The sequence below is a fragment of the Acinonyx jubatus genome, chromosome B2 (assembly GCF_027475565.1).
Source record: "Acinonyx jubatus isolate Ajub_Pintada_27869175 chromosome B2, VMU_Ajub_asm_v1.0, whole genome shotgun sequence".
Taxonomy (NCBI): domain Eukaryota; kingdom Metazoa; phylum Chordata; class Mammalia; order Carnivora; family Felidae; genus Acinonyx; species Acinonyx jubatus.
This window is the reverse complement of record NC_069385.1, coordinates 85,507,925-85,533,294: the sequence shown is the minus strand read 5'-3', so window position 1 is coordinate 85,533,294 and position 25,370 is coordinate 85,507,925. Positions and strand designations below refer to the sequence as shown.

At 37.5% G+C, this 25,370-nt stretch overlaps 1 protein-coding gene across 48 annotated transcripts in view; it reads left to right on the top strand.

Moving 5' to 3' along the window:
* RIMS1 (regulating synaptic membrane exocytosis 1) overlaps positions 1-25,370 on the top strand; it is a 486,916-nt gene that overhangs the window by 252,082 nt on the left and 209,464 nt on the right. For 41 of the 48 annotated variants that reach the window (XM_027057435.2, XM_027057431.2, XM_053222599.1 and 38 more), the window contains exons 5-6: positions 8,063-8,403; positions 11,816-12,681. In XM_027057435.2, the coding sequence (XP_026913236.2) occupies positions 8,063-8,403; positions 11,816-12,681 (1,207 nt within the window). Of the gene's footprint in view, positions 1-8,062; positions 8,404-11,815; positions 12,682-25,370 lie in introns of those variants that run through there. The other 7 variants (XM_027057461.2, XM_027057456.2, XM_027057460.2 and 4 more) reach the window with 2 other exon arrangements.

Genomic DNA, 25,370 nt, shown 5'->3' with positions numbered 1-25,370 from the left:
ATATGTTTTTATTTTACTGATTTTCTTTAGGTTATTGATTTTCAAATTTTATACTTTATTGGTTTCCACTTTCATCTTTATTATTTTCTTCTTTACCCCATAGTTATTTGTGTTAATTAATTCATTCATTTTTATTCTTAAGGTAGGAACCTAGATCATTGATTTTATAATTGTTTCTTTTGCAATAGAGTATTTAACGCTAAGTTTTCTCTCTAAGACGTGTTTTTGGTGCATCTTACAAGTTTTGATAGGTTATATTTTTAGTATTATTCAGATGCATACTTATTTTAATGTCTCTTGTGATATTTTTGGCCTTGTCACATTTAGATATGTGTTGCTTTATTTCCAAAATTATGCTATTTCCAGAATTTTGAGTTATTGTCTAATTTTATTAAGTTTTTAAATGCTAACTTTTTAAAAGTTTTATTTATTTATTTTGAGAGAGAGAGAGAGAGAGAGAGAGAGAGAGTGTGCCACTGGGGGAGGGTAGGAAAGAGGGGGAGAGAGAGAATCCCCAGTGTGGGGCTCAGTCTCATGAACCATGGGATCATGACCTGAGCCAAAATCAAAAGGTGGACACTTAACTGATTGAGCCACCCAACTGCCTCATAATTTTATTAAATACTTATCAGAGAATATATGCTGTGTGATAACAGTTCTCTAAATGTATTGAGATTTTTTTTTAATGGGCTCCCTGTGATCTATCCTGGTGGTTATTCCATTTGACTTGAAAAGAAAATGTATTTGAATTATTTCTTCAGCTTAATGGTCCCAATAGCGATTCACTGTCAGGCATTCTAGAGTCTTACCTTAAACAAGAGCAGTTTAGAATCTGGATAAAGACTCAAAGATCTATCTATACCTATTTCTGGGCTACTACTGTGGTACTACCCAAAACTTACAAGCCAGAATAAAATGTTTTTAAACCATAAAGGCTATACATGTGTTTTTTAAATCTTTTTTGTTTATTTCAAATTTTTATTTAAATTCTAGTTAGTTAACATATAGTGTAATATTAGTTTCAGGAGTAGAATTTAGTGATTCATTACTTACACATAACACCCAGTGCTTACCACAAGTGTCCTCCTTTATATCTATCACCCACTTAGCCCATCCCCCACCCACCTCTCCACCAGCAACCCTCAGTTCTCTGTAGTTAAGAGTCTCTTATGGTTTTTAACTACATTGGCTTATTCACTATTTTAGACCGTGTAGTTTTAGAACAATTCAACATAAAAACATTTGTTATGCTCTTTCTGTAATAATTCACTTCAGGGATAGATATAAATACACTGTAGGTATTATACAGTAATGATCTTTATCAGTCTAAATTCTGCAGTTGTGTAGTATATTATAGTGTTTGGTATCCCAGCATAACAGAATAAGAACAAATAACACTTTGTGTTTTCATTATTTTTTAATGTTTATTTATTTATTTTGAGAGAGAGACAGAGACAGAGACAGAGAGAGGGAGAGAGAATCCCAAGCAGGCTCCGCACTGTGAGTGCAAGGAGCCTGACATAGGATTGAACCCACAAGCCATGGGATTATGACCTGAGCCAAAGTCAGATGCTTCACTGACTGAGCCACCCAGGGGTCCCTATTTCATTATTGAAATTAGGAGTTTATGCCATTAAAAGTAGAAAAATAAGATATCAAGTTTTAGGAGTACTATGTTGAACACACAATAATCTTATTAGTTTTCTTCATAATGCATAACTCTGGGAGATAAGATACATATGAAAATTTTACCTTATCAATAAATACATGTGAAAAATGAAGATGTTAGAAAATGTATAAATCCATTTGGATATGGGGTGAACCTTTAAATGAGGTCATATAGCTATAAACATCTGGAACAAATTCTAGGAACTGCACAATGTTCAGAAAACTGGAGAATGGAGTGTATGTGGGAAACAGCTGTTGATGAGGTTGAAAACATAAGAAAGAACCATAGTATGCTAAACAAGAGTTATGATGATATCTTGAATACAGGGAGTGATTTTGTCAAATTTAAATTTTGGAAGATGTGAAAAGGTATGGAGGATTTATTGCAGGGCCAATAAAAGGAAGAAGAAAATCTATTAGGCTATCAGTTATAGAAATCTTGATAGAAAGAGATCATGACCTCAGATTAGTCAGTACAGTGGGAATAGGTAAGAGGAAGCAAATTTGAGTCATCATATTCAGGAATCAGAGTTATTATTGGAAGAAGCATTAGGGAGAGGGTAGGTTAGGATCACTCACATTAATTGCTTGATTTGCTGTGTGGGTGGTCATACAGTACAGTAATCACCAATTTAATTTATTAAACAAATACTAATTTATCGTATAAATTTTCTGAAAAATATTTTTCAGAAAGGGTTGTAATTAAAAAAATAGAAGTCCTGTTTCCATCTCACATGGAATCTATTGGAATAAGAAATGCAGAAGAGCAGAAATGGAGCTCTGTGTGACCTTAACATTTAATAAGAGTGAAGAAGGAAGATTTTTAGCAAGGAATACAAGAAGAGGTGATGCAAGTAGGATGTAGACGAGAACAGAAAATTATCATTAATATCCAGAAACCAAAAAAAGATAGGTAGTCTTAAATTACATACACTCTATAGGAAAAAGATGAGAAAATGTCTATATGTGAAATTAACACCATGAAAGAAATCACTAATGTCTGTGAAAGATAATTAAATACAGCTTTAGAGACTGGAGTCAGATTATTGAGAAATAAAAGGGATGTAACAAAGTGGAGAGAGTATTAATTTAGGTTACGTTAACAGGTAGCTTGATTTTAAAGATTTTTAGAGAAAAATCAGTGGCTAGAGAGAGAACAGGTCAAAGACAAAAAGTTTTGATTATTCTAAATTCTTTAATAGTTATATGCCAAGAGGAAAGGAGAAATAGAGAAGGCAAGGTTGAAGACGCAGGAAAATGAAGGGGTCAGTGATGGAGTGAAATCCTCACTGGGCAAGAGGGGTGGTATCCAGAGTGCAGGTGTGAGCATTTACTTTCCATGAAGAGAGGAACATCTTATATTATCATGTCAGTCAGGAAATATAAAGTAAGGATTGGTGTGTGTTTGGATGCTACTAAAACACAAAGATTCTTGGGCTGAATTAAAAAAAACAGTTAAGGCTTTTACTACATATAAAAAGAAATGCATATCCAACAAAATTACACAAATAGATAACCTAAAGGGATAGGGAAATGTATCTGCTAAAGAGGAACCAAAAGAGAATAAAAATACCGGTATTAGAATTCAGTTCATAAAAATTCCACAATGGATTCCCTACATTTTATTCTCAACTTAACACAGCAATCAGAGGGACCTTATTATAAAACCTGAGATATATCAGTTCACTTCTCTGCTCATGTATTTTATAAAACTTCCAAAAGGAAAAAAATAAACTAATGAAATAGCAACAGCAATAACCAAAGACTGGGAGAAACACACGCGCACTCTGAAACAAGTACCAAAGAGAACTCTCTCATTGTCGTCTGCTTAGTAATCAATTATTTTCTACTGTCTCATCTACTATTGTCAAAAAAGTTAAAATATCACCTTAATAATTTTGTCCCCAGTTTCTGCTAGCGTACCTTCACTGAATAGAGAAAGTAAGGAAAATGAGTAAAAATATTCAGAAAATGCAGCATCTATAATAAAGCTGAATATCTCCTGTTTTCTTTTTCATGTTTTTCAAAATGTTAGTATAACTATTTTTGAATGCTGTATTAAATACAATTCAGTATTTCACATTTTATCTTTGTAAAAAGTCTTCATGCTTATATTTATTCTTCATGTTACAGAGAGAAAGAGAGAGATAAAAATTGAGCAGGGGAGAGGCAGAAAGACAGGGAGACAGAGAATCCTAAGCAGGCTCTGCCATCAGTGCAGAGCCGAATGTGGGACCAGAAATCACGGACTCTGAGATCATGACCTGAGCTGAAACCAAGAGTCAGAGGCTTAACTGACTCAGCCACTCAGGTGCCCCAGATTTTTATAAACAAGACAATTGTGTTAACATAGGAATTCTGTACCTCACTGTCACCACTAATCACCTTAGTAATATCATTGAGAGTAAATAAATCTAAGGCACGTTTCTTCTGCTCTGTATGTCTGGATCTGTAACATTTCATGTATAAAGTATTTCTTACATCTGAATATGATTTTTCTGCCATAAAATGGTCTATTGTATTTCTTAAGGATTCTCTAGATGGAATTTAAAATGCTATTAGTGCAAAAGTTCTGAATAAAATTTTCCAAGGGTGTCTGGTTGGCTCAGTCGGTTAAGCATCTGACTTCGGCTCAAGTCATGATCCCCCAGTTCATGAGTTTGAGCCCTGCATGGGGCTCTGTGCTGACAGCTCAGAGCCTGGGAGCCTGTTTGGATTCTGTGTGTCTGTCTGTCTCTCATTATGCCCCTCCTCCACTCGTGCTCTCTTTCTCAAAAATAAACACTTAGGAAAAATTTTAAAAATAAAAATTGTTCCCATGTTCTTATAATTCTGATGTATGGCATGGAGTTTCAGAAGCCATATTCTATCACAATAATCTTTCATTTAAGTTTGTGTTTGGTTGCTTAACATCTGTAAATTGTTAAGATAAGGTATTACACAGACTTTAGATTAGTTTGGAACACATCCCAGGGTACCTAATCAGGGTATAATCCTGCATGGTGCAGTCTTTAAATTTAAAAACGTGTGTGTGTGTGTGTGTGTGCGTGCGTGTGTATTTTAAATAAATTGGGTTGTTTGTTTGTTTGGTTTTTTTTGGTAGAAATATTTGTATCTTGTCCTTAAAAAACAAACAAACAAACAAACAAACAAAAAACCAAGAAAGGCTCCCCATCCCACTTTTGGATTATTATCCCATTTTTTTGTATTATCTATAGTTGAAGGCAAACATAATACTTGATGCTAAATTCAAAAAGAGACTTTGTAAACATACATAGCTGTGTTGCTTCTTAGCAATGGTTTGGCTCATTTTTAAACATACCGAAATGTTTGACATGAACTGCGTTGAAGGTACAATAACAAATGTTCCACTGGGTTGTCATCTATTTTCTTTACAACTTGTATAAACAGTTTCTTTTTTATTAGTGAGCTTTGTGGCAAGAGTAATTTATATAATGGTAGAGATTGGGAGATAGTATTTTAATTAAAAAATATTTTGTTTTTTTATAGTTAGTTTTGCTTTCAGATTGGAGGATAGATTGACCACACTTATAATTAATTTTGAAATACACATTTTAAAACGTGTACACAAGGAAATAAAACATGGGAAAAATTTGGACTTAAACGCTATTTTTCCTCTTAAAAATAGACAAAATTAATGAAATATCCAGACTTAAGTGAATAAGTAGTGTTTTGAAAATATTAAAGTAGTTGCTTCTACTTACTAGCTGTAACCTTTTGAATCAATATGAAATGAAATTAAATGACTTTTAATATTTAATATTAATAATAATTTGGCAACAACCATAATTTGTCTGCTTTTATTACTCCTGTGGCAATTCTGCACATATTCAAGATTTGGAACCTGTCCAAATCTAGCGATTACTTTTAATTGGCCCATTTTTATAACACTTAAAAATATGAAACAATCAAAATAAGATTATTTTCTAGAAAATATTCAGATGTACAAAGAAGTGAAGAGTCTCCTTTACCCTTCTTTTTACCCATATTTAATGCTCCTTTTGCCTCTTTTTTTTTTTTTTTCAACGTTTATTTATTTTTTTGGGGAGAGAGAGAGAGACAGAGCATGAACGGGGGAGGGGCAGAGAGAGAAGGAGACACAGAATCGGAAACAGGCTCCAGGCTCCGAGCCATCAGCCCAGAGCCTGACGCGGGGCTCGAACTCACGGACCGCGAGATCTTGACCTGGCTGAAGTCGGACGCTTAACCGACTGCGCCACCCAGGCGCCCCTTGCCTCTTTTTTTTTAACTTAACTTCATTTTGGAATTTTTATTTTAATTATATGTTTTATTGTGTTTTCTGTATGGTTTTAGAGGAAATTTATATTTATCCTAAATATACTTTAATATTTTTTTTAAAAACCTTACTTTTGATGATGAATAATACTTGCTTACACTGTAGTAAATACAAATTTATTGTCTACTTAGGTGATACAAAATAGTCTGAGATTCTTACCAATCTCTTTGAACTGCGTAATTTCAGACCTTCTCATTACTATTTTGTCAGCTGAAGAGGCAATTCACGAGGAAGTGCATCACCTGTCCCCCTCCAGGGTCTGGATAGAGGAGCATCAGTGTCACTGTGCATGGAGTCCTGGCCTTGGGGTATTGCCCCTTAGAATGTTATCCTTGATAAGACTGTGTTCAACTGATCAGAACTTCTGAAGGACCTTATCATGACATAAAGATATTGTGATACACTGTGCACAATATAGTATTATTTGGGAAGCATTGTAAATTACAGATATGTTCCATATTTCCTTTATTTTGTTAAAGGCCTATGAAATGCACTATGTATCTTGTTTAACATCTTAGCATATGGGAGTTCAACTAACTGCTTTTGTGAATCTAGTTTCTTTCATTTCATGACCTGCGGAAGGGTAGAGGAATGAATTAAGCTTTGTCAATCTTAAGCTTTTTAGAGTAAACATCTCTAAGTCTTAGTTTTTCCTATATTATTAATTCATTTGAGTTTTCTTTCTTGGAAAGCAGCAGTTCTTAACAGTTCATCTATACACTCTTCCTTGTTAAAAATATATAACTTCTCTCCCTTTTTTTCTTGTTCTCACTTTAGCTTGTATTTTATCTTATTTTATAACTACAGTTGTTTTTCTCCTATTCATTCAAATGTTTTCAGTGGTACATTTTCTTTTTGCCAACTAAATAAGGCTTTGTCTTTTACTATCTTAATAGTTAACTGTTAGTTAACTGTTAACAGTTACCTGTTAATAGGTGACTGTTAACAGTTAACTGTTTCTCAATTACTGTATCTGGAATTTATTCACACCTTATGTGATATTTTTGAGTAATTGTTGACTGAATCAGTATTTGTGAAAACAAGGGCCTGAAGTTTGGTGAACAGTCTTTCCTGTGGGTGCTGTTTCTCAAGTACGAAGGAAAACTGAAGTGTGTTCAGAAGAAAGCAACTGAGGCAGGGAGGTGGAATTATACCACAAAGCAGAGGTACTGGTGATATTTGAAAAGAAGGCTCATGGGACCATAGGCACCTATCTTGGCTCTGTGTCTACTATGTTTTGCTGCTATTGTTATTCATTACTTCTGTTACCATCGTTGTCCTCGTTGTTACATTCAATTTTAAATGTCACCAAGAGGAGAGCTGATGTGTAGATTTATTTTAGGTGGTAATACATCTTATAATTTATCAGTGGATATGTTGCTAGATGACTGTTCCAAAATAGCTCCTCTAGTGGAAACTATATCGGAGTAGTCACAAATGAATAAACCTAGCCCCAAATTTATTGCTTTAGTAAATATGTGTGTGGAAACTTTTATAGCATAATATCAACCTGAGGGTAGTTTATTACTAATAAACTAGAGAAGATATACAGCTTGACCTTTCCTTTTGTGTCTACCTTTTATTGTTTGTTCCTTATGAATATCTTTTAATATTGGCTCTAATAATGCATAAAGTTTGAGAAGACCTATTTTCTAACTCCTTCAAGACATTGAGGTTCATGTACATAAATATTAATTCTATAGCTCCTTGCATTTTTCTAATCAATCAACTACCCTGCTTAGAACATTTTTACTAACAGATATTTTAAATGAAATTTCAGAGTCAGTCATATAAAACGTGAGGGATACGTGGTAAAAGGAAAGTCAGAATCACGTGGTTAAGAACACCAAGAAAAAAACCCTACTCTGGCAACCTAGAGGTGCTTTGGTTTCAGGTGGGTGCCACTCTAGGCATTCATGTACTTAACTTGTGCAAGGATCATTTTCACAAGAAATTTGCAAGGATAAGTATAAAGATTACAACCATTCTTTTCCTTAAAAGATATTTTAATGTGATAAACATACATCATTTCCAAATGGCATAGAAAATTTATATTGTTCTCTCTTCTTCAAATAGGTTATGTGGGTATGCAATTTATGTCGAAAGCAACAAGAAATCTTAACCAAATCTGGGGCATGGTTCTTTGGAAGTGGCCCTCAGCAGCCAAGTCAGGATGGAACCCTAAGTGATACAGCTACAGGTGCTGGTTCTGAGGTACCGAGAGAAAAGAAAGCACGGCTCCAAGAAAGATCACGGTCTCAGACACCCCTGAGCACAGCAGCTGCCTCCTCCCAGGACACAGCGCCTCCCAGCGCACAGCCAGACAGGAGCAAAGGGGCGGAGTCCTCACAGCAAGCCCTGGGGCCTGAACAGAAGCAGGTTTCATCGAGGTCTAGAAGTGAACCTCCAAGAGAGAGGTAATAAATAGTTCATTAACCCTGTAAACAAAAGACAAGATTTTATATTGAGAGAAAACCTATTTTCAGGAATTCAACTGCTATTAAGAGGAATATGTGGAGGTAGTACTTCTCAGGCAACAATAGCCCTGAGGTGCTTTGTTTACCTCTAGAATGTGTCATTCCTTAGGAGACCTTTACTGAAAAGCTTTTCTTTCCTAACATGCACGGATGTAAACAAGTCACTAACTTCCAACCTTGAATTCAGAAAAGTTCTTAGATCATTTATTTACTTATAGAACTAGCACTTTAATTTGAAAGTGTGCTCTGAGAAACTATGACCTGACACAGTGGAGGATGCACAGGTATATTAGCAAAGTCTTTTTGGAGGACATTTCTTTTATGCTGAGCTCTGACAAGTGACTAGGAATTAACCAGGTAAAGAATGGAATGAGTACTCCAGGTATATGCACAGGCATGTGGCCTGAAGAAACAAGTTCTCATGAGAGAACCTAAAGGATGCCCACTGCCAGGAATGTGAGTAGCAGAAGGGGAGGGCATGGTAGAGTTGGGGAGAGGTGGCTGGTTAGGTATCAGGGACCAAGTCATACTGGGCCTATTGGCCAAGTTACATTTTACCCTAGGAATAATGGAAAGCTATTGAGGGTTTTAAGCATGGGCTAACATGATCAGATAACTTACTTTAATTGATTCATTCCTTCATTCAAACACTGCATTTAAGATGAGACAGGATGCTACGCGCTGGGAGACCATGTTAACAAGGAGGACATAGCCCTGTTCATCATGAGATTGGTAGTTTGGAGCATCTCACATTCATTGAATGTAGTTATTAATCAATCCAGTAGCCATGTGTATACTATAAGCAAACACTATGCTAGGAACCAAGTATAAAGATGATTAGGACATGGTCCCTTTTCTGACAGATCCCAGGGAAATTACCACAGACTATCCTAGAGGAGACAGACACCTGAGCAATTAACTGTACCAGAAAGCTGATTTGATCAAAGCTAGAAGATACATTGGGATCTAGAAGATACATAGTACTTTGGGAGTCACAGGAAAGAGAAGGTGCCTTCTGAATTAAGCCTTCCAGGATACCCAGGAGTTGTAGGGTAGGCAGACAGGAAGGAGAGGACATTTCAGAAAGAGAGAATGGATGCACCTGAGCTATACAGAGAGAACACACAAAGGACACTAGAGATACTTCAGTGAAGGTATAATGGATAGCTTTTGGTGACAAACTATTGTGGGTTAAGAAGAGACAAAAATATTGGAGGTGCAATTTGGGATTGGTCAGAAAATGATACCTGTAAATAAGAGAATTTGGAGCTCTAAAGTTTCTAAAGGGAAAATATGAATCCTGTTTTTGACATATGGTAAAAAAAAAAACAACCCAAAAAACAACAAACAAAAAACTATAAAGAATTCAAGAATAAGAACTGAGAACCAACTTTTTGTTTTAAACTTTTAAATTAAATTTGAAGATTTATAGAGACAAATGCTACTGCTGATTATATAAATTACTTGTGATGATGTGACTACATAAGAAAAGAGTGAGGATGTTGAGGGTATGGAAGGAAAAGAAGAGATGGGTGGCAACTTCAGGGAGATAAGTGAGACCAAAAGAATGGCAGGCAGTCTGTTTAAAGTTAGTGAAGAATTCTTCATCAGGAGTTAGTGGAAATGGAATAATTAGAGGTAGAGGTGGGGAAACGCATACTCGGGGAAGCAAAGATCAGAGAGACTGCAGAACATCTTTCGTTTTTATGACACTCCATATAAAGCACTCTCCATAAAGCACTTTCACAGATGGCCTCTCCTTTAATGCTCATGTGAACTTTGCAAGGTAAGCATTATTTATCAGCATTTCAAGGAAAAATTTATTCAATGCAAACTTCTAACAAGATCAGCGATGCCTTAATGAGCTACTAAATATCTGTAGTACAATCATCACACTTGTATGAAAACTGTATTTGATAATTAATATATGTTCCTATTAGACTCCTTACATTGTAAACCTGCAGTGGCACCCTTGCAATTCCACCCTCTTACGACAATCTCTTTCGCTTCAAAAGAACAATGTGCACTAAACGTCTTCAGCAGAATTTGCCATGCTATCTTGCTTACCTATGCCATTTGAACCCCTTTACTCTTTCTACTACTACTACTACTACTACTGCTACTACTACTACTACTACTAGCCCCTCCTCAAACTGACCCCACAGCATATCGTAGTAACTACTACTTTGGTGACCCACAATAGAATTTGCCCTTTTTCTCATCTTGGTTTTTTTATTTTTTTATTTTTTTGCATGAGGTCTGCTTTTGGACTTGAAATAAAAAAATGTTTCCTCTGGAAAGCCGTCTATGGGCCTCAGGGTTTCAAAAAAATAAAATAAAATAAGGCTTAGGTTGTTCCCACTTTAATTGCATGGTATATTGTATAGTGTCAGGGTGCTTAGACAAGGCCCTTACTTTTGATAAATTCTGGTATAGTTGCTGGAACTTTCCCAAATTAGGTGCACTCCAGTGTACAAGAAAGAACTGAAAGGGCAACTGAATGATATAGCTACAAGATTCAAAGGTCGCCAAACTCCTTTCCTTTTATCTTTGCAGTACCTTAAATGGGATGGAGAGAAGAGTAGAAACAAAACCATTTTTGTTTTATTGTGGTGCTTTGTTTTTTTGTTTTTTGTTTTTTGTTTTATGTTCTAAAATGAGGGAGATGGAAAGGAAGAGGAGAAGAGAAGGAGGAAAACTGAATAATAATTTGAAACATTTCAATATTTCTATTGCCCAAGGAAGGTAAAATGAAGGCTAAAGTTCGGTCATTTTCTTTCCTAACCATCTCCCTTAAGTGTTTGGGTGCACATAAGCTTGTTAAAATTACCTTTTTCTACTATTAAAGAAGTGCTACTAGGTTTGATTTTTGAAATGAGCATACTTGTATTTACATTTCTTTAAAAGTTTCTATTATAATAAAAGATTGCAGATAATGTATTGTCTAGATGTATATCAAGTATATATATATTTAGAATTGAACTGATATGTGTATTCTTGTGCTACTATATTTTACATATTTTAGTTTCATCTAAAACATTTTTAAGTCTTTCATTCACAAGCAGAAGTTAGCATAAAACGTGTTCATTTATTAATTTATTGGTGGTTTTAATTAATCTAGTTAATTTATAGGGAATTTTAAATGTGAAAACAACTTTTAAAGTTCCTTAGGCTGCTGTAATATAAAGGAGCTTTAGTTAGGAAGCTAATCAGATACACAGGTTTAATGTAGTTCTTTATCAAATCGTTTAATTAGACATCGGATTATAACGAATAATCTGGTCTTCATTTTTAGCTTTACTTTTAGCTTTACACATTGCTTTTCTTCTTGACGTTCCTTTGTGTATCACAGGAAGAAGACTCCAGGGCTCTCTGAGCAGAATGGCAAAGGAGCCCAGAAGAGTGAGCGGAAACGCGTGCCCAAGTCCTCAGTGCAGCCGGGAGAGGGGGCCGTGGAAGAGCGCGAGCGGAAAGAAAGGCGGGAAAGTCGACGGCTTGAGAAAGGACGGTCACAGGACTACCCAGATGTGCCGGAAAAACGAGAGGATCGCAAAGCGGTGGACGATGAGAAGCAAAGGAAAGAGGAGGAGTACCAGACCCGGTACCGCAGCGATCCGAACCTGGCGCGGTACCCGGTGAAACCGCCGCCGGAGGAGCAGCAGATGCGCATGCACGCCCGGGTGTCTCGCGCGAGGCACGAGCGGCGCCACAGCGACGTGGCGCTCCCGCGCACTGAGGCCGGAGCTGCGCCGCCCGACGCCAAGGCCGGCAAGCGCCCACCGCCCCCCGCCAGGGCTTCGCCGCCGGAGTCGCCGCGGGCCTACTCTGCCGAGAGGACTGCGGAAGTCAGGACGCCGGGTGCCAAGCAGCTGGCGAACCACAGCCCGCCGGCACCCAGGCATGGGCCAGTCCCCGCAGAAGCCCTGGAGCCCAAAGCCCAGGAGCCCCTCAGGAAGCAGAGCCGCCTGGACCCCAGCTCGGCCGTCCTCATCAGGAAGTCCAAGCGCGAGAAGGTGGAGACTATGCTGCGGAACGACTCTTTGAGTTCTGATCAGTCGGAGTCCGTGCGGCCTTCCCCGCCGAAGCCACACCGGTCCAAGAGAGGCGGCAAGAAGCGGCAGATGTCCGTGAGCAGCTCCGAGGAGGAGGGCGTATCCACGCCGGAGTACACCAGCTGCGAGGACGTGGAGCTGGAGAGTGAGAGCGTCAGCGAGAAAGGTAAGGGCTGGCCGCGTGGACCACGAGCACAGAAGTGTTTGGGGCTCAGAGGCGTGCGTGTGCAGGGGTAAAAAGTTTCAAGTGCCTTGAAACCTGCACGGTAATGCCTGTAGTTAACACTGCTGTATGGTATGTTAGAAAGTTGCTGAGACTAGATTCCAAACTCATCAGGAGGGAAAACAAAAATTCTAGCTAGATGAGTAGATAGATGCTAAGTATACTTATTTTGGTAATCGTTTGGCATTATGTATGTGAAATCATGTGGTGTACCTTAAACTTAATACGGAGTTGTATGTCAGTTATAGCTCCGTATTTTCATAGAAGTGGAGGGGAAAGTGCGACTTGGAGTGCTCACAGACATAGCTTCACAGGGAATAGAATAGAAGGTTTTAGCTTGCTCGCTTCCTTTGTTTCTTTTTGGTAGGATTTTGAAACATAATCACAGGCTTCAAATTTGGGTTACAAGAGATCTTAATGACTTGTGTTCTTGTCATTCTGGGAAATTCAGTGTGCAGTCTTGTGTTTTTAATTTATCATTTCTGGGTGATTTGTCTGGGGGGAAAAGCTTCTTTTCTAGAAAACCATAACTATTCCTGATAAAGGGGAATGTACCTCTTTACTTACTTACTTATTTATTTATTTATTTATTTATTTATTTATATTTATTTATTTAATATTTATTTATTTTTGAGAGACAGAGACAGCATGAGCAGGGGAGGGGTAGAGAGAGAGGGAGACACAGAATCTGAAGCAGGCTCCAGGCTCCCAGCTGTCAGCACAGAGCCCGACGCGGGGCTCAAACCCACCAACTGTGAGATCATAACCTGAGCCAAAATCGGATGCTTAACCGACTGAGCCACCCAGGTGCCCCAAATGTACGTCTATTTTTTTAATTCTTATTTATTTTGAGAGAGAGGCAGAGAGAGAGCACAAGATCCAGAATCCCAAGTAGGCTCTGTGTTGTCAACATAGAGCCTGATGCAAGGCTCAAACTCACCAACTGGTGACATCATGACCTGAGCCAAAATCAAGAGTCAGTTGCTTAATTGACTGAACCACCCAGGAGCCCCTACAAAACATTTTACAGTGTTGTGTGATACGCTGACTTTTTTTTTTCTGTCTTGTCCTGCACTGTGTACCATAGCCACATGTAGCTATTTAAATTAATTACAATTAAATAAACTTAAAAATTCAGTTCCCCAGTCGCACTAAGCCACATTTCAAGCGCTCAGGAGCAATCATCACAGAAAGTTCCTTTGGATAACATAATGCTGGTCTAGAAAATATTTCAGTTTAATGTTGAAATTATGTATTTGTTTTGAAGATTCACATCATTCTGCTGCTGTTCACTGAAGATTTAAATTGGCTACAGTCCTAAATTTGATGGTGGTGGTAATCATCCTTGTAGTGCTTCTTAGTTATATTTTGAGGTGACTATTTTTAGTTTTTTGGCTTGTTTTATAGTTGCTAAATTATGTGCTAAATATTATAAATTTATAAAAAAGTAACTTTACCTCCTCATCTTCTCTATCTTCAAACTGCATGGCTGTGTCCTCTCCCCTTCTATGTCCTCTGTCTCCTTTCTCTCTCTGTTGATAGGTAGGTAGGTATGTAGATAGATACAAGTATAGATGTAGATATACATATATAAACACATGTATCCATCTATTTATCTGTGTGTCTAGATAAATAGGTGAGTGGATGGATGGATGAAAGGATATATGTATTTGGGAACAATTAAGAAAGTTTACTCTGGCATTATAATTATTGCATCTCGAGTTAAAATAGCTGTCTTTTGGACAGTGATTTTGGAAGAGATTATGTAGCAGAATGTGGATGCCATGTTTTAAGTTTCAGGGTCAAGGGAAGACTGTCCCCATGAAATAAAATTTAAAGGGCAATGGGAGACAGAAATTAAAATATTCTATGCATATGGGATCATTTGGCTTTTTAGCACACTTTCTGATGACTTATGTTTGACTTAGAAGTCAACATGCATACACTTACGCATACTGTCTATGGTCTTTTTAAAAGTCCCATGGTGAGTGTACTCTTGCTGCCTCTGTGACCTAATATTGTTTTGTGAGCACATATTTTATTTCCCTGAAATAATAAACTGTTAAATTAAACTGTAACTGGATGTGCTTATTTGGTATGCAGATAGCTCTTAATGGATGTATATGTATATGTATATGTATATGTATATTTTCCCATTTCTTAAAGAACTCTACATCAGCTTTTTCTGAATATGTGTTTTAAATCACAATGGGCATAGAATCAGTCAGAATTGAATCTCACAATACCAACAGATTATGAAAGAAAAAAATGACAAGTGGCATGGGTAATTGCAAGGATGGAATTGATGTAATGTGAGGAACTTATTGCCTCTGCATACTGCCTTCCTTCCTTAGGAATTATCATTCTGGGGACATTAGTTGACTATATACACTTCTGAAGTTGAGGTAAAATATCTTCTTCTGGGAACACAGGGGCATCACATGTGTATTTATCTGATTCAGACAACTCTGTTTTCTCTGATAATTAATCTGTTTTCAATAAATGTCTTGAAAATACACTCCAATCAAAGTAGTTGTCTTATTCTAATAGTTTAACCAATCCCAACTAAGTGTTTGCCAAATGAAACAATAACTATAAAGAGCATACATTTTTTTAGAATCAATGTAGCATAGAAATTTTCCTATTTCAAAGTGGATTAGAAATTCTGCTCTCTGTGCTATTAATGCCTTTGTTACCAAACCCCACTATTGTCTACTAAGGACGATCTAGGGAACTGGCCCTGATAATCTGCAGTATCCTGTGACTCTGCACAAGTTACTTAACTTTCATATGTCCTAGTTTTCTTATGGGCACAATGGAGCTAAGAGTATCTGTGTGGTACTATTATTGAGTGGTTTGATGAGATGGTGCATATAAAATAGGATACTAAATTAGTATTCTTCCTGTCTTGGTTTTGCTCGTGCTACCTATACCGTAGATATTTAATGTCACAGTGAGTGTGAGAGCATCATTCATTTACATAACTGCAAAGAAAAGGTGTGAGTATTATATTTATGTCTTATAGGATCTAATGGGGTGAGAAGAATGATTTGGGAAGAGATTTCTTAGGAGAGTGGCTGCCATGTTGTGAGTTTCAGGGTCAAGGGAAGATTATCCCCATGGAATAAAATTTAAAGGGCAGGGGGAGACAGAAATTAAAATTGCATTTTAATTATAGCCCATTATTTTGGGTTCTGGTCTCAGTTCCAATATGTGTGTGTGCAGCGGAGTGAGTTTCCACACCAACAAGCAATTCTCGTATGCCAGCAGGACGTCTGAGAATTCAGCTTAATTCAATTCTGATATTACCTACCCAGAGATAGCATCAGATCCCACAGGTTAGTATCTCATTCCCAAAAGACTGCCCTTCACTTCAGAGGCCAGTCATAAGCCCGGGCTGTTGCCAATGCTTCTGACCAACTGGCTGTAGATCACAGGTTCCCACAACCTTCTAATGGGTTTGATTAATTTGTTAGAACAGCCCACAGAACTTAGGAAACCCATTTACATACTAGATAATTGATTTATTATAAAATGATATAACTCAGGAACAACCAGATGCAAGAGATGCATAAAGCAAGTTCTGGGGAAAGGGTGCAGAGCCCCTACGCCCTCTCCAGGCATGCCACTCTCCCAGCACCTCCGTATGTTCCCTGCCTAGAAGCTCTCTCAACCTAGTACTTTTGAATTTTTATGGAGGCTTTATTACATAGTCAGGGTTGATTAAATCATTGGCCATTGGTAATTGGTTCAACTTCTAGTACTCCTCTCTCAGGAAGTCAGGGGGCTAGAACCTAAAGTTTCAATCCGCTAATCACATGATTGATTCTCCAAGCAACCAGCACCCATCCTTAGGTGTGGTCCAAAAGTCACGTATACCTTTATGGCTTTCATCACTTTGGAAATTCCAAAGATTTTAGAAACTTTTTGCTAGAGAGGCACCTGGGTGGCTCAGTCAGTTGAACATCTGACTCTTGATTTCAGCTCAGGCCATGATCTTACTGCACTGTTAGCCCAGAGCCTGATGTGGGGCTCAATCCCAAAAACTGTCAGATCAAGCCCTGCATCAGGCTTTATGCTAGGGTTATAACCTGCTTGGGTTTCTCTGTCTCCCTCACTCTATGCCCCTACCCCACTCATTCTCTCTCTCCCTCTCTTTTCCTCTCTCTCCCTCCCTCTTAAATAAATAAATAAATAAATATCAAATGGAGGAAAACTGGAAAGCTTTCATACATTTTAAAGGGATAGCTGTTCTAAATGAAAGTAAGAATGAAGTTTTTGTATTTCCACATCTTTCATTTTGATGTGAAATTGGATTCTTGAATTGGTTCACATTGTTTACAAACATGCTGTGGGCCAGCCAGACACATTTACTGGCTGCATCTAGCCCAAGGACCACCAGCTTTTTATCTCTGGACCTCCCTGGGGTCTGGGTTGTCTGTTATCTATGCATAGACTCTGAACCTCTCTTATGAAGGTCCAAAACTCTTAATACAAAGCAGTATTTAAGATTGCACATTTACATTTAGTCACAAAAATATATGCACTGGGGTCTAGCATTCCCCTCATTTTAATACTGTTTACGTTAAAAAAAATTTACTGTTTATTTATTTTTGGGAGAGAGAGAGAGAGACAGAGACAGAGTGTGAGCAGGGGAGGAACAGAGAGGGAGACACAGAATCCGAAGCAGGCTGCAGGCTCTGAGCTGTCAGCACAGAGCCTGATGCAGGGCTCGAACCCACAAACTGGGAGATCATGACCTGAGCTGAAGTCGGACACCCAACCAACTGAGCCACCCAGACACCCCAGTACTGTTTACTTTAAATACTATTTGCAGATCCTCTGTTCAAAAATCTTGGGTTCAAGATCTTGGGCACCTGGGTGGCTCAGTCGGTTAAGTGTTCAACTTCATCTCTGGTTCATGAAGTTCTGCAAATTCATCTTGCAGTTTGTGAGTTCAAGCCCCCCATTGGGCTCTGTGCTGACAGCTCAGAGCCTAGAGCCTGCTTCGGATTCTGTGTCTCCCTCTCTCTCTGCCCCTCCCCTACTCCCTCCCTCCCTCTCTCTCAAAAATAAATAAACATTAAAAAAAATTTTTTTTTGTTCCTCAAGGAACTCAGTAGAGAGGCTTGAGAAATAAAGAGACAAAGATGGTACCAATGTGGAGGAGAGAAATGGCACCAGTTCTGAGAAGAAACAAAGAAGTATTGCTGCCTTGATCAGGAGAGTAAGCTACTTACACTTACAAGGAATCTAAAGTATAAATCCTCAGACAGAACTAGTTAGAAGAAGAGCCTGGCATTGGATAACAGGATTTCCTTTTTTTATCCCCTTCTGTTTACTGACTTTGAATAAACTCAGAAAATACAACACAAATTGATTGTGCCTGTGAACTTTGAAAGTACTCCATGAATGACTTCTGAGGTCAATTTGTATAATAAGGGCTTATTGGTTTGTTTGTAGCTATTACTACTAGGTAGTATTTATCAGTCCTTTTAGGGGTATGCGATATCTGGTTTATTCTAAGAAATGATACCTGCAATGGTATCAAATAAGACTATGTATCTTTAATTACAGGTATGAATTTTCCACCTAAAGACAAAGACAGTTTCCAGGGACCAGAGCATAGGTTTTAGGTGTTATAAATTATTGACTATTAAGTTTAGGTACATAGCAATTTAATCATTGAAGAATAAGGAAAAAGAATTGGAACCTTTGCAAAAATCAGGTACTAAATTCTGTAAATTAAAATGTAGTTCTCTATGTTATTCTTTAATCATTAAACTAAAAATATTGGGAGTATCCTCTTTTACCTCCAGCAATACAGTGCCTGCTGCTCACAGAACTTTTAATTCTGGCCAGAAGTTATTGATTTACTTATGTTTTTTTGACAGCGAAGAATGCATTTTATATCCTTTTGATAGTCTTAAGAGGGCTTGCAATTAAATACTTGGTCAGATTTATTTATGTATTAATTTATATGTAGTATTACATGAATATTGGATGATACTCATGATACTAAACAAAGTATCTGTAAGAACCTACTGCATTCCAGGCATACTGTGCTAGGTTCTAGAGGTACAGTGACTAATAAATACGCACATATACATAGCCATCATTTCTGCCCTCATGACATTTTTTATAGGCTATTCAGAAGACTCTGACTGGAAAGTTTATACAGAGATAGGATACACCAAGATAAAATAAGGTTCTGTGGTAAGAATTTGGCTACATTTAAAAAAAATTATAACTTTAAAACAAATGCAACTTTAAAAGAGGTTCCTCTTCAAATGGCTGCCCAAACTTAAGCATTTATTTTTCTTATCCCATGAGATCCCACAAAAGTGAAGAAAAAGGAAGTGAGCTATGAGCACATGAGATGTTCTTGAGAAGATGGAAAGAAGAAAGTAGCCTACTTGTGGGCATAAGAGGTTTCCAGGTGAACAAGAGGATGTGGTGGTGGAGAAGACTGTTTGCTGTGAAGTGCCTTACAGAGACTTACAGCTCAGATACTAGGTTCCTTAGAGCAGGAAGTGAGAAGGAAAGCTTTAGACTGGCAGATTCATTCAACATATGTTGACAGAGTAGCCATTTATTCTCCTTACTGTTCCCTTCTCCTCTTTACTTCTTTGTATACAACAAAAGCTACCCCACGTTTAATCCCTAGATAGAAATCAAGAAAAAAATCCAGTGGACTGCCTGAGCAAAACTCAGATATTGGGGTTGTTGCACCCCCACCTTTATAGCTTAATGCTGAGTTGCACACATTGTTTACCCTAAAGTGAAGGTTATTAGCTCTCGAACACCATTCATTCACAGATGTTAGAGACACTGTTAGTGTCCATTTGAATGGCATTGATAAGAAGACTTACATGGAAATTCATACCAGCTACACACAGAAATCCAGCCAGTACTCAATATTTTTTTCTTTTTCGAGTTTTTATTTAAATTCTTTTTTTTCATGTTTATTTATTTGTTTTGAGAGAGAGAGAGAGAGAGAGAGAGAGAGAGAAACTTAAGCAGGCTCTGCACTGTCAGCACAGAGCCCTACATGGACTCAATCTCACAAACTGAAATCATGACCTGAGCTGAAATCCAGAGTCAAACTCTTAACTAACTGAGATACCCAGGCACCCCTACAAGTTTTTATTTAAATTCTATTTAGTTAACATAGTGTAAAATTAGTTTCAGGTATAGAATTGAGTGATTTCTCACTTACATACAACATCCAATGTCATCACAAGTGCCCTCCTTAATACCCATCATTTAACCGATCCCCCTGCCCACCTCCCCTCCAGAAACCCTCAGTTCGTTCTCTGTAGTTAAGAGTCTGTTTTATGCTTTGCCTCTCTTTCCCCCCATGTTCATCTGTTATATTTCTTAAATTACACATATAAGTGAAATCATATATGGTATTTGTCTTTCTCTGACTGACTTCTCGTAGCATAATACTCTTGAGGACCATCCATGTCATTGTAAATGTTAAGATTTCTTCTTTTGGGGGGCTGAGTAATATTCCATTGTATATATACACCACAACTTCTTTATTCATCATTCGATTGACATTTGGGCTCTTTCCATAATTTGGCTGTTGTTGGTAATGCTGCTATAAACATCAAGGTGCATATATCCCTTTGAATCAGTATTTTTGTATCCTTTGGGTAAATACCTAGTGGTACAGCCAGTACTCAATCTTAAATATGAATGAACAACAAAGGCTACAAACTATGAAGAACGCCAGCAAGAGGCACTAGAAAAGATCAAGATAAACAAGTAGACCTTAGAAATAAGAAGTAATTCAGAGCAAAAAACATAGTACAAAATGCTACATTCCTGGTTACCTTTGATACATTCTGAACTGTCTAAGCCCCATCCCCAGGGCAACTTCCCCACCCAAACACACAGATACTCTGTGTAAAAATTTTTTTGAAAAGTTGAAGTTATTAACCAAGCTTAAAAAGAAAGCTGTGGCTACCAAAACCCATAACACTGAAGCACTTGGGCACAAATACTTGACAAAATATAAGACTATATGACTGGACTCAGGATCACAAACTTGCCTCAGGTATGAAGTTAATTATCCTAACCAGGAAGTAAAATAATCTTATCTGATACATTAAAATAAAAGCTATTGTAAAGGCTATAAACTCTTTTTTGGTCCAAAAGAGGTAAATGTGAAACTGACCCATGAGGAAATATATTGGAGCCCAGAGGATGAGCCCAGAGATCATAATTTGAAACATAGGAGGAAGTTCAACAACATTAAAGATATGAAGGAAAAAGGGAAAGTATCTATAAGCTTTTGGAAGTTAGACCAGCTCATATACACAACAAGAAGAGTTAGACTACCCTTATACTTCCTATTAGCAGTGGATTCCAGACTAGAGTTGTTCAATGTTTCTCAAGTATGGAAGAACAAAACCATTTTGAAATACAATTCTGTGTACATCTAAACCCTCAATCAACTCCAAGTTCTCAGAAAACCTACTTTGCAGTCTCCTTCCGAGAAAATTATTTAAAGATGTATCACTCAAGAAAAAAATAATAAGAAGAAAGTGGGACAAATGGGAAACAAGAAAAACTGAATCAAGAATCCAGTGCAAAGAAATCCCTGAATGACATTATGTGCAGAAAGCAGTATGTACAAATTAAAACTGGAAATCATTTCCAGGAAGTTCCAAGAAGAAAATCTTTGTTAAGAAGAAATGTCATGGATTCTAAGAAATATCCAATGACTAATGAATTACATGGCATTATTGACTGAATAAGGAAAGGCTGTCTCTTTTTTTTCAACAATAAAGAGGAACACTGAGAAAACAAAAACAACCACTATTAAGGAAAATCAAGTTTCAAATATGAGGCAAACAAAAGTGTGACATTATTTTATTAATTGAAATAGCCCATTCAACTATTAGCCTAGGCACATTTTCCTCTGAGTGAACAGGAAGCCTGGCAGTTCATCCCTAGAAAAGGAAATTTAATTTTTGCATATCATTTTTGCTTGGTTCTGGAATATTTATATGTAATAATATTGTAAGTGCCACTTACTGTTTTTCAAGTTTTAGAATGAACTCCCTTGCTCATTTAATACTTATGTATGTTTACATAATTGAATATAAATATTTTGTCCATGTCAAAATAAAGGTAAAACTGGCCAATATGGGGGTGAGAGGATTTGGGCAGGGAAGAAGTGGAGGTAAGCACATGAATAATCTCATCTAAAATGGTCAAAAGTTAAAATAGCTTGTTGAAATTTTAGGACAAGAAATACAGGATTATGTATACATATATATTTTTTAAGTGTTTATTTATTTATTTTGAGAGAGAGAGCAAGTGACCAAGGGAGGGGCAGAGAGTGAGGGAGAGAATCCTAAGCAGGCTCCACACTGTCAGTGCAGAGCCCGATGTGGGGCTCAATCCCATGAACCATGAGATCATGACCTGAGTCAAGATCAAGAGTCAGATGCTTAACTGACTAAGCCACCCAGGCACCCCAGATTTTGTATATTTAAATATGGAAGTATAATAGGAGAAATTGGTTTGTGAAAGCAAAGGATGTAAAAAAGTGAGCTAATGTCTCTAATCAGTTTTTTAAATTTTTTTAATGTTTATTTATTTTTGACAGAGAATGAGAGACAGAACATGAGTGGGGGAGGGGCAGAAAGAGAGGGAGACACAGAATCTGAAACAGGCTCTAGGCTCCGAGCTGTCAGCACAGAGCCCGACTCGGGCCTTGAACTCAACGGACAGCAAGATCATGACCTGAGCTGAAGTCAGATGCTCAACCAGCTGAGCCACCCAGGCGCCCCATAACATCTCTAATCAGTTTTAACCATAAGTATTATCTTAAAATTAGAAACCAGTGGATAATATCTTTGATAAGGCTGTCAATATACAGAGGCAATTTATTTTTTAAAAATTAGAGTACTTTCCATTAGAAGAACTAAGAAAATAAATATTTAAAAATAAGTTTGAAAAGTGGAATAATAGTGTGAACAGATAGGATGTGAGGGGAAATGAATTATTGTAACTACATATCAGGCCCGTATTTATTTTAATTTTCATCATGTGCATGAATAGGAATACATAAAAAAACTGGTATCTAGTGTCCCCTTCATTAAGTTGTAAATAACCAGTTTTGGTATCTTCTGGGTCTTTTATAACTGGCATTTTTGCCACCAAAACCTCAAAACAGCGATGGATCCATGTAGAATTATAACAGCATTGGCTTCTCTTTTACCTTTTCTACATAGTATTTCATTGAGTTCCTAGTGTATGACAGGCACTTACCAGGCTTTGGAATATATGATTAGAATATAGCCCCTGCCCATAGTGACTCTCTCAGAAGAGCCCACCTCATTTCTTTTGTCGTGTTTCATTTTATGTACTTCTGCTTAGCCCATTCACACAGAGGCTGATGAACACACTTTTATAGACCTCTGCCTGCACTTCTTAACTTTCAACCAAGTACTTTCTCTAGCTTTTTATTTAATTTACCCTCTTGATCTATACAGACAAGAGAGAATACTGTAGGACCAGCAGTTGGACAGGTTGACATTTAGCACCAAAGCCCAACAGTTTTACCTGGCCTGGTTTTTGTTAATATTATAAAGGACAGAGATGAGAATATACACAAAAGAGAAGGGAGACTACTGTCTGGTATTGGTGAGGGAAAGATAAGTTTCTTTCTCCCTTTCAACTACTGAGAGAGGCATGATTTAGGGTGTTAGATGCTACCGTTTAAATGCCTTAGAGGGATTCTGAGAACTAATTTCTTCTTACGGTGAATATGGAATGGACATTAGCAGTTTTAATCATCTGTGCAATTTAAATCTTAGGAAGAGATTGAGAGGACACAAATAACTCCCTGTGTGTGTGCGTATATGTATGTGTGTGGTCTGAGCTAATTCTAAGAATATGTGTTAAGCAAATTTTGGAAATGGTCATGGTGAAAAGCTGGCTTTTTCAGAGATACAATTTCCGCCTAATATATAACTACTAAAAAACCTCCTTGATTCTAAAACAAGAGTTGTGATTAAAAGGAAGTCCTATAAAAAGGAAAGAAATTAAGCCTGTAAATCTAACATGATTATAGCCAATAATATTTCTCCTAAATTAATCCATAGCTGGAAATATTAGTCATTTAGTTACATCTTAAAGATATTCCTATTCTTGAATCAGGAGAAACTAAATTAAAATCTGGGCCACATTTTCAAAAATAATCATACAAATTTTATGTGTAATATGTGCTTACAATTTTAACATAGAATGTTTTAAAAGATTCATAAGTAAAGGTCATTTTAAGGGGAAACATTTATGCTTCAAAATACATTTAGAAAAAGATTTGATATTGAAGATGTTAGTGCCACTATTTTATCTCAGTAAGTTGTTCTTCAGTATCCTTTTAAAATGCAGAATCATACTGCAGTGTTTTTGACCCATTTTATCCAGTGAATGAGAAGGTTGTCCTTACTTTTGGTTCAATTTAACAAAATAACAGAATCTTAGACCTGGGAGAGAATTCAGAAGCTATTGAACAGGGAAGGAGACATTATGGGTGTTGAGGCCTGCCTGATTTCCTGTCCCCGAAGCCATTTTCTCTTTGTAGTTGGAAGAGCTTGGAACTCAATTTGTCCCCAGCTCCAGCCAGACCCTCTGAGGATTAGCATTCACAATTTAACCACTTGTTCTGTTTGCAGTCTAGACCCAGCCCCAGCAGCCTGGCTTCTAACCTATTCCTGAGACCAGGCACCAGATTTTTGCCATGTTTTGGTTTTGTCCATGGATCCAGTTCTGCTACCCAAGTCCCTCTAGAACTAAAACATTGCCTTGCCCTCACCATTTCCTGGCCAGAAATTAGAAGCTGGACCTCTGGATACTGACTTTCTTGATGCCAACTGCCATATTGGAAGTCCAGATATTACCTTGTACATCATTCTTCTTCATACATTGTGGGGTATCTCTGGTTCTTATGGCCGTTTTGGATTTAATAGTTATTGCCTGTAACCATCTTCTTTGAGTGTTTTGTACTAATTACTGAGCTGAACTTCTGTGGTTAGGTTTTTTTGTTTTTGTTTTTGTTTTCTAAGCACCTGTCCCATGCCCAAGGGCATATCTAACTTTAATCCCCAGTAAACTCTTCTGAGTCTGAGATAATAGTGTATACTTTTCCAGGGCACCTGGGTGACTTGGTTGAGCATCCAACTCTTGATATTGGCTCAGGTCATGATCTCTCAGTTGTGAGATCGAGCCCCACATTGGGCTCCACGCTGAGTGTGGAGCCTGCTTGGGATTCTCTCTCTCTCTCTCTCTCTCTCTCTCTCTCTCTCTCTGTGTGTGTCTGTCTCTCTCCCTCTCTCCCTCTCTCCCTCTCTCCCTCTTTCTCTCAGCCTCTCCCTAGCTTGTGTGCGTGCATACTCTCTCTCAAAACAAATAAGCCTTTCTTGTGCCTTGTAGATGATGATCTCCTTCCTGAGCCTTCACACTGCCTTTCCTCTGTGTGTGTCTGAATTTTCTTTCCTTATAAGGATACCAGTCATATTGGATTATGGGCCATCCTAATGACTTCATTTTAATTTAATTATCTCTGTAAAATCCATGTCTCCAAATATGATTATATTCTCACTTGGGGG